Source organism: Eleutherodactylus coqui, chromosome 6, assembly GCF_035609145.1.
Source record: "Eleutherodactylus coqui strain aEleCoq1 chromosome 6, aEleCoq1.hap1, whole genome shotgun sequence".
Taxonomy (NCBI): domain Eukaryota; kingdom Metazoa; phylum Chordata; class Amphibia; order Anura; family Eleutherodactylidae; genus Eleutherodactylus; species Eleutherodactylus coqui.
This window is the reverse complement of record NC_089842.1, coordinates 117,010,829-117,026,741: the sequence shown is the minus strand read 5'-3', so window position 1 is coordinate 117,026,741 and position 15,913 is coordinate 117,010,829. Positions and strand designations below refer to the sequence as shown.

Below are 15,913 nucleotides of genomic sequence, written 5' to 3'. Positions count from 1 at the left end.
CCCCAGGGAGACCTATAATAGCAGGCATGCAGGCTATCACACATAGGCTGTCTGAACTGATTGATCATCAGTTCCAGAAATATGTGGTCAGTTTACCTTCATACCTACGAGATTCGGGACACCTATTAGAATTGATTGAAAATATAAAATGGGAATCATCCTACATTTGGTGCACAATAGACATCGAAGCTCTTTACTCGAATATTGACCATGTAAAGGGTGTTGAAGCAGTGGGATTAACATTGAGTGAGGACCCATTGATGCCTGCCCATCAAAGAGGTTTCCTACAAGAGAGTTTGATGTTCATACTACAAAAGAACATTTTTTCGTACAATGGCGATTTTTATCGCCAAAAGATCGGTACGGCGATGGGAACTAAGTGTGCGCCAAGTTTCGCCAATTTAGTCATGGGGATATTCGAAAAGGAGAGATTCAAAGATGATAGAGTGGTTATGTACAAACGATTTATTGATGATTTGATCATCATATGGAACGGTAAGGAAGAGGATCTGAGAAATTATATCGAAGACCTCACCCCGAATGAATTCCACTTTAAATTTACATATAATATTGATGCAAAAAAGGCTATCTATTTAGATCTCGAACTGGAGGGCGATAGTAACATCAATAAAATTATATCAAAGACACACTTTAAAACAGTAGATTCTAACAGTTACTTAAACTACTTTAGTTGCCATCAAAAAAATTGGAAAAATAATATACCATTTGGTCAATATCAGAGAGTAAAAAGGAACTGCACGAGAATTATTGATTATAAAACACAGTCGAAAATCCTTAAAAAACGGTTTCTAGAAAAGGGTTATCCCAAGAAGTTAATAGAGGCAGCCTATGAACAAGCTTTGAGTCAAAAAAAGACGTCCAATATAAGTCGATCTAATATGAGTCAAGAAAAGGAAAAAGAAATTGAGGTGAAGATAAAAATGGATAAATTTCGCACATCTTTTGTGACTAAGTATAGTACACAGGCGAGTAGAATCAGTAATATCCTTAAGAGAAATTGGGCTATCTTGAAAGAAGACCCTTTCTTGGAGAGTAACCTTCCTGATAGACCTCCTTGTATATTCAGGCGAAATAAAACTCTAAAAAATCTCATAGCACCATCGTGCCCAAAAAAGGAAAATAAAATATACAAAACAATTGATTCTATTAGAGATCAAGGTGAGAAAGGAGGGATATATAAATGTAGGGAAAAACGATGCAAGTGTTGCCTTAATATAAATCATGGGGCTAAAGTCATTGAATTGACGAATGGCGAAAAGATTAGGATAAAACAAAGAATGTCATGCAACGTTAAGGGAGTCGTTTATATGCTAGAATGTCCGTGTAAGCTTAGATATGTTGGTAGAACAATTAATACACTGAGAGAGCGTTTGAACCAACATCGCAGTAATATTCACAAGGGTTACACAAAACATAGTATTTCCAGACATTTCTCCATAATTCATGCTAAAGACTCAACAGGATTGCGAGTTACACCCATTGAGTCTATCCAGAACATCTCTACTCACAAACTTAGAGAGAAAGAGATGTTCTGGATATACAGGATAGGGACATTGGTCCCCAAAGGACTCAATGAGATTTTAGAAAAATTATAACAAAATAACAATAATATAAAAAAATAATGAAAAAACATATATAAAAAAACAAATAAAAAAACTTAGAGAAAAAGGTAGAGGAAATATTAAAAATCCTGGAAAAATATAAGATAAAAATATATGTAGAGGAATATATACACATACAGAGGTTGGTGTGGATTACAAAGTTAAAATCCATCCATACGTTATGGTCTATAATTTATATGCATATTTGGGGAAATATATGTGCTTGACTGTATATAAGTGTGTATATATATATATATTTTATTTTTTGGTATATAAGAATTTTAAAAATATTTTTATTTTATATATTTTATATTGCATATGAACATAATTTTATATGAGCAAATTTTATAAGGATGTTTCGCATATATATGTGTAGAATTTAAAGAGTAGGATGTATGGGTTTTTATGGTAGATATATGAATAATACAATATAAAGCACACCGTGTAGGCTAGAGACACGGTGGTACATAGTACACAAATAGCAACCATGGCCATGCTTATCTACAGAGGCTGCGGCACGATCTGAACTGTGTACAATGGTAACCATAGCAATGTTCATTCACAGAAGCTGTGGCACGGCCCGAGCTTACTCCTCCCCGCATTAGGGGCGGCGCCCAAGGAGCGACGTCTAGGTCATGTGTGCCTGCGTCACCAGTGATGCAGGATGCAGGGCGGGACGCCGCCGGACGCCGGAGAGGAACGGGACTCCCGAGCCCAGCTGATCAACTAAGGTAATAACCATTACATGTGTATATATAGGAGTGTTTTTTACATGTTAGATTATGTACCTGAGGAAGTCCATAGGACGAAACGCGTAGTACGGATTAATAAACAAGGTGAAGTAAATATACAGCTGTTTGGGGTGTGTATATCCCTAGGAGCGCGGTATCCTATTTTTATATATCAAGATTACACTTTAGCGGCTCCCTGGCCAGGGAGACGGAGGATCCGCAGAAGCTCTCCTGCAGTCTAGCCCTGAGGGATTTTGAGGGATTCACCAGCAGCAACCATTTACAGGCTTTCCTGGATATTGGGTGGTGGCAGAGATCCGTGGATAGGTCTCTGCCATACACCGGGTAAGTGTGTTTTTCACTTTTAACACACGGAAATACTAGCACCAGTGGTGTTTATCGTTCAGGAGCGCTAACCTATTTGTACCAGAGCTGTACTCACTATTCTGCTGGTGGAGTCACTGTGTACATACATTACATTACTTATCCTGTACTCATCCTGCGTTAGATCCTGTATTATACTGCAGAGCTGCACTCACTATTCTTCTGGTGGAGTCACTGTGTATATACATTACATTACTTATCTCGTACTGATCCTGAGTTACATCCTGTATTACACTTCAGAGCTGTACTCACTATTCTGCTGGTGGAGTCACTGTGTATATACATTACATTACTTATCATGTACTGATCCTGAGTTACATCCTGTATTATACTCCAGAGCTGTACTCACTATTCTGCTGGTGGAGTCACTGTGTACATACATTACATTACTTATCCTGTACTGAGACTAAGTTACATCCTGTATTACACCCCAGAGCTGTACTCACTATTCTGGTGGTGTAATCCCTGTGTACACACATTACATTACTTATTCTGTACTGATCCTGAGTTATATCCTGTATTATACTCCAGAGCTGTGCTCCCTATTCTGCTGGTGGAGTCACTGTGTACATACATTACATTACTTATCCTGATCTGATCCTGAGTTACATCCTGTTTTATATTGCAGAGCTGCACTCACTATTCTGCTGGGGGAGTCACTGTGTGCATACATTACATTACTTATCTTTTACTGAGACTAAGTTACATCCTGTATTACACTCCAGAGCTGTACTCATTATTCTGCTGGTGGACTCACTGTACATACATTACATTACTTATTTTGTACAGAGACTAAATTACATCCTGTCACTATTCTGCTGGTCGAGTCACTGTATATATACATTACATTACTTATCCTGTACTGATCCTGAGTTACATCCTGTATTATACTCCAGAGCTGCACTCACTATTCTGCTGGTGTAATCCCTGTGTACATACATTACATTACATATCCCGTAGTGATCCTGAGTTACATTCTGTATTATACTCCAGAGCTGTGCTCCCTATTCTGCTGGTGGAGTCACTGTGTACATACATTACATTACTTATCCTGATCTGATCCTGAGTTACATCCTGTTTTATATTGCAGAGCTGCACTCACTATTCTGCTGGGGGAGTCACTGTGTGCATACATTACATTACTTATCTTTTACTGAGACTAAGTTACATCCTGTATTACACTCCAGAGCTGTACTCATTATTCTGCTGGTGGACTCACTGTACATACATTACATTACTTATTTTGTACAGAGACTAAATTACATCCTGTCACTATTCTGCTGGTCGAGTCACTGTATATATACATTACATTACTTATCCTGTACTGATCCTGAGTTACATCCTGTATTATACTCCAGAGCTGCACTCACTATTCTGCTGGTGTAATCCCTGTGTACATACATTACATTACATATCCCGTAGTGATCCTGAGTTACATTCTGTATTATACTCCAGAGCTGCACTCACTATTCTGCTGGTGGAGTCACTGTGTACATACACTACATTACTTATCCTGTACTGATCCCGAGTTACATCCTGTATTATACTCCAGAGCTGCACTCACTATTCTGCTGGTGGAGTCACTGTGTATATACATTACATTACTAAATCTGTACTGATCTTGAGATAGGGCCCTTTTACATGGGACGACTGTTGGGCGCAGGAGCGATCATTGCTTAGTGAATGAAGGCGAGTGCACTTGGGATCGTTCCGTCCCGTGCGCCTCCATTCGTAGTAAACAGGTAGACCTTCGTAGATGCGTGACTGTCTCTTTATACGGGCCAATTATTGAATTCTCATTCATGTTTCAGTCGTTGCATGCACTCAATGATGATCATTCAGATTCCTGCAATCCAGCGTGGATCTGAATGGTTGTCATTCCCGTGTAAAAGGGCCAGTTCACTACAGGATATATAATGTACATATACACTGACTTGACTTATGAAGAGTTGGAAATCCTCTGGGACTAATTTCTGTACTAAAATAGCTAGAGAGAAAAGAGCTGTAGGGAACCGCTTTAATGTTTGATCTTTATGAGATAGGCAGTACATGGATGCCTAATGAGTGCAGAACAGTTCAAGTAGAGCTAGCACAGCACTACTCATCCATATACACTCAGTGTAAAAGAAGAAAAAAGTCCATTCCCTAGGAGAAGTTGTCGGAATCAAAAACTCTCTGTGCAACTGTAACGTTGCTATAAGTAAGTGACTGCAATATCAGAGCAAAAGGATAATTTATTGTGGATAGCTGAACACTTGAAGGGAGGCTCTAGTATCCTGTTGGACATTCCTGTGACCCCCTGTGTGTGCGGCCGAGCATTATCCTGATGGATGCCTCTTGGAAGCCGCCATGAGAGGAACACATGTGGCTGCAGGATGTCCTGAACATATCGCTGAGCTGTCATTGTCCCTCGTACCACTACTAGGGGTGACCGACTGTCGTATGCGATGACCCCCAGACCATCATACCAGCATTTACCAGCAAGATAGTGCTTGGCTGCACACACAAGGCTGTCACAGGAATACCTCCACAACATTCACACTTCTGTGGCTGCCCGGTTGCCAGATTTATCACCAATAAACATGTACGGGATCATCTGGGAAGCCAACTTTGATAGCTTACAAGTTTCCACGATCTAGAGGTTCAGTTACAGAAAATGTGGACAGATATGTTGTAGGATACCATACAGAAGCTGTATGCCTCCATGCCCGCCTGTATCACATCTTGTATCAAAGCTAGAGGCGGTACAACAGGGTACTAGAGCCTCCAAGCCCCCCGTATCACATCTTGTATCCAAGCTAGAGGCGATACAACAGGGTACTAGAGCCTCCATATCCCCTGTATCACATCTTGAATCCAAGCTAGAGGCGGTTCAACAGTGTACTAGAGCCTCCATGCTCACCCATATCACAGCTTGTATCCAAGCTAGAGGCGGTACAACAGGGTACTGGAGCCTCCATGTCCTCCCATATCACATCTTACATCCAAGCTAGAGGTGGCCCAACAGGGTACTAGAGCCTCCATGTCCTCCCATATCACATCTTGTATGCAAGCTAGAGGTGGCCCAACAGGGTACTAGAGCCTCCATGTCCTCCCATATCACATCTTGTATGCAAGCTAGAGGCGGTACAACAGGGTACTAGAGCCTCCATGTCCTCCCATATCACATCTTACATCCAAGCTAGAGGTGGCCCAACAGGGTACTAGAGCCTCCATGTCCTCCCATATCACATCTTGTATGCAAGCTAGAGGCGGTACAACAGGGTACTAGAGCCTCCATGTCCTCCCATATCACATCTTGTATGCAAGCTAGAGGTGGTACAACAGGGTACTAGAGCCTCCATGTCTGCCCATATCACATCTTGTATCCAAGCTAGAGGTGGTACAACAGGGTACTAGAGCCTCCATGTCCTCCCATATCACATCTTGTATGCAAGCTAGAGGTGGTACAACAGGGTACTAGAGCCTCCATGTCTGCCCATATCACATCTTGTATCCAAGCTAAAGGTGGTACAACAGGGTACTAGAGCCTCCATGCCCGTCCACATCACATCTTGTATCCAAGCTAAAGGTGGTACAACAGGGTACTAGAGCCTCCATACCTGCCCGTATCACATCTTGTATCCAAGCTAGAGGCGGTACAACAGGGTACTAGAGCCTCTATTCAAGGGGGTCAGTTTTCTGCAATAAATGATTCTTTTGCTCTGATATTGTTTTCACTTCGGATGTTTTTAGATGGAATGAACATTTAAAAAAACGTGAGCCGATGATAAACAATAGCTATCGTTTGTCCATTTTATGCAGGCGTAAAAATCATTGTTGGCTCATTCGCTTATCCTTCAGTTTAAACGGCGCTCGTTCAGCCCATCTCATTCACATAAACAAATGAACAATTTCTCGTTTGAAGCAGACAATGAAGTATCTGCCTGTGTAAACAGGCTGCATGAACAAACGAGCTAACTCTGAGGTCAGTCGGCTTGTCTAAAAGGGCCCTTACTTATATCAATGTTACAATTACACACACACAGTTTCATTCAATTCCAACAGCGTCTTATTAGTGGGCTGCATTTTGGGTATGCTTACCCTTTGTCAGGCAAGGGAAGAAAAATATGCATAAAGACAGTACACAAGTTTCACAAGAAAAAGGAACATGGGGGGCACACAAATTGCCAATTACATGCTATGTTAAAGAAATTGTAGCACCATTTCAAGTTATACTTGTTGATATCGAGAACAGTAATCCTGTGTCCACCTCCTACTGTTACTGCCCATTGAAAGTGAATGGAGCGTTAGTGCACTTGCATGACCAGCGGTCCATTAAGTCTACTCCTCACTGCGAGGGGTGCAGTAACCCCATAGTGAGGATGACGGGCGCATAGGATCCCTGTTCTTGAGATCAACAGGGGTGTCAGCAGTGAGACCTCCACATGTTGACAAGTTATTTCCTGTGGATATGGGATAGGAGCTACTGGCAATTGTGGTACAACCTCTTTAAGGCCTCATGTCCACGGATTGGCTTCTATTGACTTCAATGCAAGCCGTCCTTGTGGGTTCCTCAGTGAAATGAAGCCTGCTACGATTTTGTTTTCTGGACCAAAAAGTCTGCAAATTAAATCTGCATGCTTTACCCCTTTCCAATCCACTTTCTGACGTCTGAAGACATTATGATTGTACAGCTCTGAAGTTGGAAGACGTCCGTCGGGGTTCTCTTACCGTATATTGCTAGACGCTCTGCTGTTGGAGCCTTTCCAACGTGTCACCTCATGCAGTACTGACTTTAGCCAGCATATAGTGCCATTGTATAACGGCAGAAAAAGAGTAAGCCCCCTAGGAAAACCAAGATACAAATTGGATTGGAAAGGGTTAATGCATTTGTATCCCTATGGGCGGCTTGATTTGCAGATCTTCCACACGGGGGATCCGCCCGTGGACATGAGGCCTAAAGGGAGTCTGTCACCAGGTTCATGCTGCCCAAGCCACAAGCGGCATGAATGTGGGACACATATGCTCATCACCCTGTGTGTGGTTTATTCTCAGACACTGCGGACGTTTGACTGGGAGGTGAGCTCTGAGTCACGGAGTCGGGTTTCACTGACTCGCTGTGTAGCTTGACAAAGGGTAACCGTACCCGAAACATTGCCGGCTAATAAGGATTTGTACACCAGCGGTACTCATTTAGTTAAATATTCAATTACAATATTCAAGCCATTTCATTTTGCTCTGCTGTTCCACCTATCTGCTTGGTTTCTACTGATACATGTCCATCCACCTAGCTTCAGTATTTATACTATTTCACTAAAGATGGATCTTTTTATTACAGTGAAGGGGGAGAGGACCCTGCATTAGTTGGCATACGCTAACATGCAGCATCGTGTTACATGATGGAAGGTCCAGTACAGTGCCGTAAGCACCCTGTTACACAGGCAGAGGATTGGGTAAATGAACTTTCATATGAATGTCCATTCCCGATCATCGGCCTGTGTAAACGTGTCCCTGATCAGCTGATTGCATCATTTATGGGGATGAGAAAATATTCGCCTGTTGACAGCACACCTTCCAATGTAAACAGGGATGTAATACTGACAAATGCACACTATGTGGGGATGAACAATCACATCAATAATCATTCCTTCCCATACTAGTAGTAATCTGCCACAGCCATAATTGTCGATCAGCAGGAAATCGGCCTGTGTTAAGGCTCTAGTACGCTGCTGCTAGCACCCACAATTTACCTGGAATTGCTGGGCTGCACTTGCAAGTCCAGGTGCAACTCCACAATTGGGGCTAAATCGCAAGCGTTAGCAGAGCTTGTCGAATAGTGCCTTTAGTGTCCTACTAGTGCTGGATTTACAAACCGTTATTCACAGAAAAAGCCAAAAATACAATACCTGAAGGTCTGCAAAGCAGACACGGTCGCCATAAACACGATCGCCATAAGGCAGGCACAATCGCCGTAGGGCAGGTGCAATGGCCGTAAGCCCTGGAGATATGCAGTCAGCCAGACAATAAAGTGGAGGAGCAGCTTGTTCTTGGCAGGCTAATATGCAGTCACCCACTCAACCCAGCCCAGATTGGGGAGGAGTGACTGCATATACTAATAGCCTGCACATGTGAACGATACCAAAGATGCCAGCCATAGATGGGTGGTGACCCACCATACAGGATATCAACCCTGGCTGATATGACAACAGGTTGCCCTGTATCTCCTGGTGGGCCACACTGGCTGACATCTTGGGCTCCCCCACCAACTAGCAAACTACATACAAAAGTACTAATGCATACTAATAAAATGCGGGTGTTGGTACTGCATTTTGGCCAAAACGCATAGGGTGACAGGCTGCGCCGAGGCCACACCACTTCCGTCAGCACCTACGCTAACTCACTATAAATTACATAAAATCACAGAGGTGAGGGGGGAAAAAAAAGGTATTCTATTTTTGGCTTTTTCTGTGAATAATGTCTTTGTTTTTTCCCTCACCTCTGTGATTTTATGGATTTACAAACCGGTGCTAATTACATCCATGCATATTGCTCTTCACCAAGTCCCCATCATTACTTCTCATTACATGTGCCGTAGTGAAGCACTGTTGGTGTCCCCTCATTTGTACTGGCTGACAGTGATTGTCTTTATGATTGTACTTCTTAGAAGATGTCTTTGACTCCTTCCTGTGCCGCTGTACAGTTGCTCTCCCTGATGCTCATTAGAAGAGCAGAGTCATTGCTTCCTATGACTACTTTAATACTAGTACTGCATGTGAGAGTAGCTTGGTTTTGTTCTTGTGTCCTTACTGCTACTTCTTCATCCCCCACAGGCTCTCATTTACCCACTGACCGTCGCTTCAAAATCTACAACCACAGCACGTCACAATGCCGCCAACAAGATCCTGAAGAACATGTGTGAACATAGCAACACCCTAGTACAGCAAGCCATGATGGTATGTAATATCCTCCCCTTGAAGTGACTATTCTACAGAGGTGGTAAAAGGGGGAATATTTAAAGAGAAACTGTCCCTGAATGGATCTAGTATCATACCATAAAGAAACTTGCACAGTACATTTTTAAAAATCCAGTGTCCAATATTAACCTAAACCCCAAGGTTTTACTGAGTTAATGTACACCATTCAACGCATAGTACACGCACTTGTAACATGTTTTGGACTGCACAGAAAAATGATGACATTCTGTAGTGTCAAAGATGTCACAACCCTTAGGCATCTAAACACTGTATCATATGTTGATCTTAGAATGGTAGAATTGGAAGGGACCTCCAGGGTCATCGGGTCCAACCCCTTGCTCAGTGCAGGATTTACTAAATCATCCCAGACAGATGTCTGTCCAGCCTCTGTTTGAACACTTCCATTGAAGGAGAACTTGCCACCTCCCATGGCAACCTGTTCCACTCATTGATCACCCTCACTGTCAAATACACCCCATCGATCAGCTGTATCCAGAAGCTGCTGTGCACTGGAAATAGAGCATCTCCATACAATGTGGACTGGCCATGAACAGTGCTGCAAGCTCAGTGCTATTCCCTTGAGCTGTGCTATTTCCTGTGCACAACAGCCCCAGCAAACAGTTGATTCGCGAGGGAGCCACATGTCAGACCCCACCCATTCAGCATTCATGACCTATCCTCAGGATATGTGGCCAATTTACAAAAAAAAAAAAAGTCCTGCAATACCCTTTTAAACAAGTATTTCCCTCCATTATGTATATACAGCTCTTACGCAGGCCTATACAACTCCATGGTTATGGACTGCGAACAAAAATCATGTGCAGTCTGATAGCGGTTTACATCACTCCCTTGCTCTTCTAACTAATCTTCAAACTGTATCAGATAAAAGACAGTAAAACACAGGAGATCGACTACACGAGTGTTTTCTTTTTTGCCATCGGTTACTTCAGAAGCACACTGGTCTGCATACACAAAACAGTAGATTTGGTATTTAGACCATTTGCAAAGTTGCTTTGTTTTCCATTTAAAATCGTTATCCCATAAAGAGCATATATTACATATCCACAGGCTCTCAAGTCCCATTACAGACAAGTTTGAATAACGCAGTAGTTGCACGCGTTACCGTTGTATTATATCTATGGGACCAATGGAGATAAATGACTTCAGCGCTTGGCTACCTCCATCAGTCCTATAGATATTGAATAGAGTGGCAGTATGCATGCACGGCCACCGCTCAATTCAAACTGGAACAGGGGCATAGGACCTTGGTCTTAACCCTTTTACGATGCAGGGCGTACATTTATGTGTTGCAGCGTTTGGGTATGTATGAAGGGAGATCACACGGTGATCTCCCATCATACACTGCGGACGCCGGCTGTTTCTTACAGTGACACCTGGCAGCAACAGCAGCTCCGATTAGCTGCTGAGTGGAACTGTTAAACCTTTAAATGCCACTGTCAATTCTGACAGCGGCATTTAAATCCCCCAGACGATTTTCAGAGGTCCCGTACGGCCCCCTGCTTTAAGATTATAGGGAGCCGTGCAGGTGTCTTCTAAACAGGCCCCAGGTCTGTCCTGTGCGGATGTAATGCTATGGCATTACATCATACTGCAGGAGTGATCAAACTATCGCAAGTTGTTGTCCCCTCTGGGGACTACAAAAAAAGAGTAAAAATTAAATTAAGGGGGGGGAAGAAAAACCAAAAATGGGGGAAAAAAAGGGGCCATGTCCTTGAGGGGTTAATAATCAGTGGAGGCCTCAGTGGTATGATCCCCATTGATCATACCCATTTGTTTAATGCTTTTCGTGGGATACCTCATTTATGCTGCTAAAATGTTACTCTCTGGTTTGTTTCTGGCACCAGGTTAGTGAGGAGCTGATTAGAGTTGCTATTCTCTGGCATGAGATGTGGCACGAGGGGCTCGAGGAGGCATCACGGCTGTACTTTGGAGAGAGGAATGTGAAAGGCATGTTTGCTGTGTTGGATCCTCTACATGCCATGATGGAGAGGGGACCACAGACACTGAAGGAGACCTCTTTTAATCAGGTGTGTTCCTCCTTGTTGTCCTCATTACACTGGCACATTAAACGCCCCACCTCAAATTAATGTTGTGGTGGAAGACTGATAATAAGTGGAAAATCTTTCAGATGAATTGTGCCCTAATGTGTCTAATATCTTGTTTTATTTTTTTTCTGTTTGTTACTTTCTGTGCTGAAGGCTTATGGTAGAGATCTGATGGAGGCCCAGGACTGGTGTAGAAAGTACATGAAATCTGGAAACGTGAAGGATCTGACGCAGGCGTGGGACCTGTACTACCATGTCTTCAGACGCATTTCTAAGCAGCTGCCACAGGTAAATAGATGGAGAACTGCGCTTTTCTTCTCTTTACTAGTCACTTACTGTTGGAAGTGTTTGGTGTTCTATCGTCTTCTGGCCTTGTATTTCAGCTCACCTCCCTGGAGCTTCAGTATGTGTCTCCTAAACTTCTGATGTGCCGAGACTTGGAACTTGCTGTGCCAGGAACATACGATCCCAATCAGCCAATAATACGCATCCAGTCCATTGCACCATCTCTTCAAGTCATCACTTCCAAGCAGAGGCCTCGAAAGCTAACACTAATGGGTGCGTCATATATGCTTGTCTGGCTTTAACATGTAACTCCTGTTTATGAATGAAGTCTTAGTGATTTCGACCAATTTTCAAATCCTTAAAGGGGTTGTCTCGCGAAATCAAGTGGGGTTATACACTTCTGTATGGCCATATTAATGCACTTTGTAATGTACATCGTGCATTAAATATGAGCCATACAGAAGTTATACACTTACCTGCTCCGTTGCTAGCGTCCTCGTCTGCATGGTTCCGTCTAAATTCGCTGGCGGCTTGCTTTTTTAGACGCGCTTGCACAGTCCGGTCTTCTGCTCTGAGCACGAGCCGCTTCAGTGTGCTCGCCGCTACAGCTCTTCTGCGCATGCGCAGACGAGCTGTATCTTCTCGGGAGCGTGCTGGAGCGGCCATTCTGCTACCATCCTCTCTTAGAGGAAGGTGCAGAGCCGCCCAGCAGAGCCGCCCAGCCCAGCCGCCCAGGTAAGTGATGGGTGACGGACTGACGGGGGTGACGCGTGACGGACTGCCGCTGTGGCCCCGGAGCCTGCCGCTGTGGCCCCGGAGCCTGCCGCTGTGGCCCCGGGGCCTGCCGCTGTGGCCCCGGGGCCTGCCGCTGTGGCCCCGGGGCCTGCCGCTGTGGCCCCGGGGCCTGCCGCTGTGGCCCCGGGGCCTGCCGCTGGGGCGCCGGGGCGTAGCGCGGGGGAGCCGGGGCCTAGCGCCGGTTACCTGCTGCCTGGCGGTGGGTGACTGGTCGGCCGCGTTCAATCCCGGGGTCCGGTCGGCGGCTGCGGGGCGTCTGGTTGTCAGGGAGACACAGCTGGTAGCGTCTCGGGAGCGCGCACGTCGGGCTACAGCAAGCGACGGGTAAAGAGCCGGCGGCCATCTTGGGGAAACTTTTTATGAGTTGCTGGAACTGTAAGTAGAAACCAGCTAGAAAAGTCATTTACAGGGGGGCTTAGTAATGTATGCTTAATAAGGGGGACTGGGCAAAAAAAAAATTTCACTGCTTCCTCGAGACAACCCCTTTAATGGATTTATCCTTATCCCTGTCTCTGCCATAAGCACACGCATCAGCTCAGGTGACCAAGCATATAGTTTCTATTGAAGGCTGTCTGACAACTCTGGAGCCTCTTATTTTGCGGTAACAATATTATTGAACTTTGTAAGATCCAATTTCTCTTTACCTCCAATGGCAGATGTCCAGGGGACAATCTGACAGTCACTGACTAGATGAGATCACCAGAATCCAAGGACAAAAAACTGATGTACATGGCTAGTGCCTCCTCTAGGACGTCACATTTTCCTACTGCCCACCTCTGGTTATTGTCTGTACAAGTGCATGTTTTCCTGTGGTGGATTTCAAAAGAGACTGCATATGCAAAAATAAAGTCGCATTGCAACATCGCAGGCAATGATCGTGGTTATGTTACAGCTCGCAACTTGATGCGATTGTGACACGACCGTTGCAAATAATCCAAGGCTACTAGATTTTTTTACATTCTAAATGACACTTCCAACATGGATATAAATGTAGGGTGTGTGTGTGGGGGGGGGGGGGGAGCTTGAAATATAAGCCCTACATTGAAAACAAGCCCTAGCTAAACTACATGGCAAAAAAAAAAACAATACTTACATAGCACCCGCTGTCTGGATCTATCCCACTGGCCTTCGCAGTCTGGGCAGGCTTCTATGCAGTTCTCAGTGCAGACTGAACATCACTTGCTTGTAACGGGGCTTGTAAACCCCGCTTCCAGCAAGTAATTGCTCTGATTGGGTGAGCCACGGCGCTCGGTAACCAATCATAGCTGTGATTAGTTCATCGAGCTCCAGGTTTGATTGGCTGAGCCGCAGCTAAACCAATCACAGCCATTCAAGTAATGGCTGTGATTGGCTTATCAAGCGCCGGCTCTGATTGGGTGATCCTGCTCGGTAAGTATGACATTTTCCCAAAATAAGACCCTGTCTCTCTTTTGGGGCAGAAATTAATATAAGATAGGGTATTCTTTTTGGGGAAATACGGTATGTATTCTTGGACGAGAAATGGCGTACAAGTCATAATTTAAATTAAGAATATTATAAAGTTTGTTGATCTGAAGGGTATTTCGCATTCTAGTCCTTTATGACTTGTTGATATGAAACATGGTGGGGTTCCTGCCGCTGGGGCCATCAGTGATCCTGAAAACAGAACTGTCTTGGTCCCAGCCGCCATTAGAGAGCAGGCTCATGCATGGATGATTACAGACAGTAATGAATGCCATACTCTTGGCGACATGTCAGAAAACACTATAGAGCAAGTTTAAACCGTGAAATACTCTCTGATCTAGAACTTGGCTTTAACTCCTTAATGCCACATGACGTAAGGTTACATCATGACAGAGTGGTACTTAATGCAACATGACGTAATCGTACGTCTTGTGGATGCAGCGAGATCAGAAGAAATCCCGTGGCATCCGGAAGCGAGAGCCGGCTGTCACAGATAGCCGGCCTCCGCCTGCAACAACGGTAGTGCATCGGGTCAACAACCCCCGCTGTTAACCCCTTACACGCCATGTTCTATGTAGATCGCGGCATGTAAAAGGTTCACAGAGGAAGGGCGCTCCCTCTGCAACGTCATCGAACCTCGCAATGTAATCGCGGATTGACAACGGGTTGCCATGGCAACAGGACGCCAGATACGGTCTTCCTATTTTGCTATTGCCTATGATCGCTATAACAAGCGATAAGGTATTGCAAGACAGAAATCCTGCAATGCTTGGTCATGGTGATCATAGCTGTTATGCATCAAGTCCCCTATTGGGACGTAAGTGTGAAAAAATAAATAAGAATATAAAAAGTTAAAAAAACTTTTTCTTGTGCGTTTTTTACCCTATTTGTATAAAAAAAATTTAAATCCCACATATTTGGTATTTGTTGTATCTGTAACGACTCGTACAACAAGTTGAACACACTTTTTATCCTGCACGGCAAAAACATATTAAAAAAAACCCTTAAAAAAACTGAGGCAAAATGCAATAAAAGGGATCTAAAAAGCTATATGTACCCCAAAATGGTACCCATTAAAACTACAGATCATCACACAAAAAAACAAACCCTAGGAGAGCTCCGTCCATGGAAGAATAAAAAAAGTTATCGGACTTTGAATGCTGAGATGTAGAAAAAAAAATAATTTAAAAAAAAAAAGGTGTTTTATTATGGAAAAGTAGAAAAACCTATTTAAGAAAAATAACAATTTTGGTATCGTTGCAATCGTATCGACCAGCAGAAAAAAATTATTGTGTCATTTATGCTGCATGAGTAACGCTGTTAAAAAAAAAAAAAAAAAAGACAGATTTCATATGTTTTCCCATCTCTATCATAAAAAAAGTAATAAAAGTTTTACAATATACTCTATGTACCAAAATAAAACCTACAGTTCGCCGTGCAAAAAAAAAAAGCCCTTATACGGCCGCGTTGATGGAAAAATAAAAAAGTTATGTCTCCTAAAAAATGGGGATGGAAATTCCACAAAAATTGTTGCGCCCTCCGCGCCAAAATAGGCCATTTCCTTAAGGGGTTAAATTTGTCCAATGGGGAAAAAAATTCTGAAAATCATGAACTACATTGAAATAACAAAT

General features: G+C 43.5%; 1 protein-coding gene across 7 annotated transcripts in view; it reads left to right on the top strand.

Annotated features, from left to right (window-relative positions):
• Positions 1-15,913, top strand: part of MTOR (mechanistic target of rapamycin kinase) — a 155,445-nt gene that overhangs the window by 115,943 nt on the left and 23,589 nt on the right. For all 7 annotated transcript variants that reach the window (XR_010793177.1, XM_066607451.1, XM_066607449.1 and 4 more), the window contains 4 exons: positions 9,550-9,672; positions 11,559-11,741; positions 11,913-12,047; positions 12,143-12,317. Coding sequence is in view for 6 of the 7 variants with exons in the window: in XM_066607451.1 (XP_066463548.1) it covers positions 9,550-9,672; positions 11,559-11,741; positions 11,913-12,047; positions 12,143-12,317 (616 nt within the window). In the remaining variant the exon portion in view is untranslated. The remainder of the gene's footprint in view (positions 1-9,549; positions 9,673-11,558; positions 11,742-11,912; positions 12,048-12,142; positions 12,318-15,913) is intronic.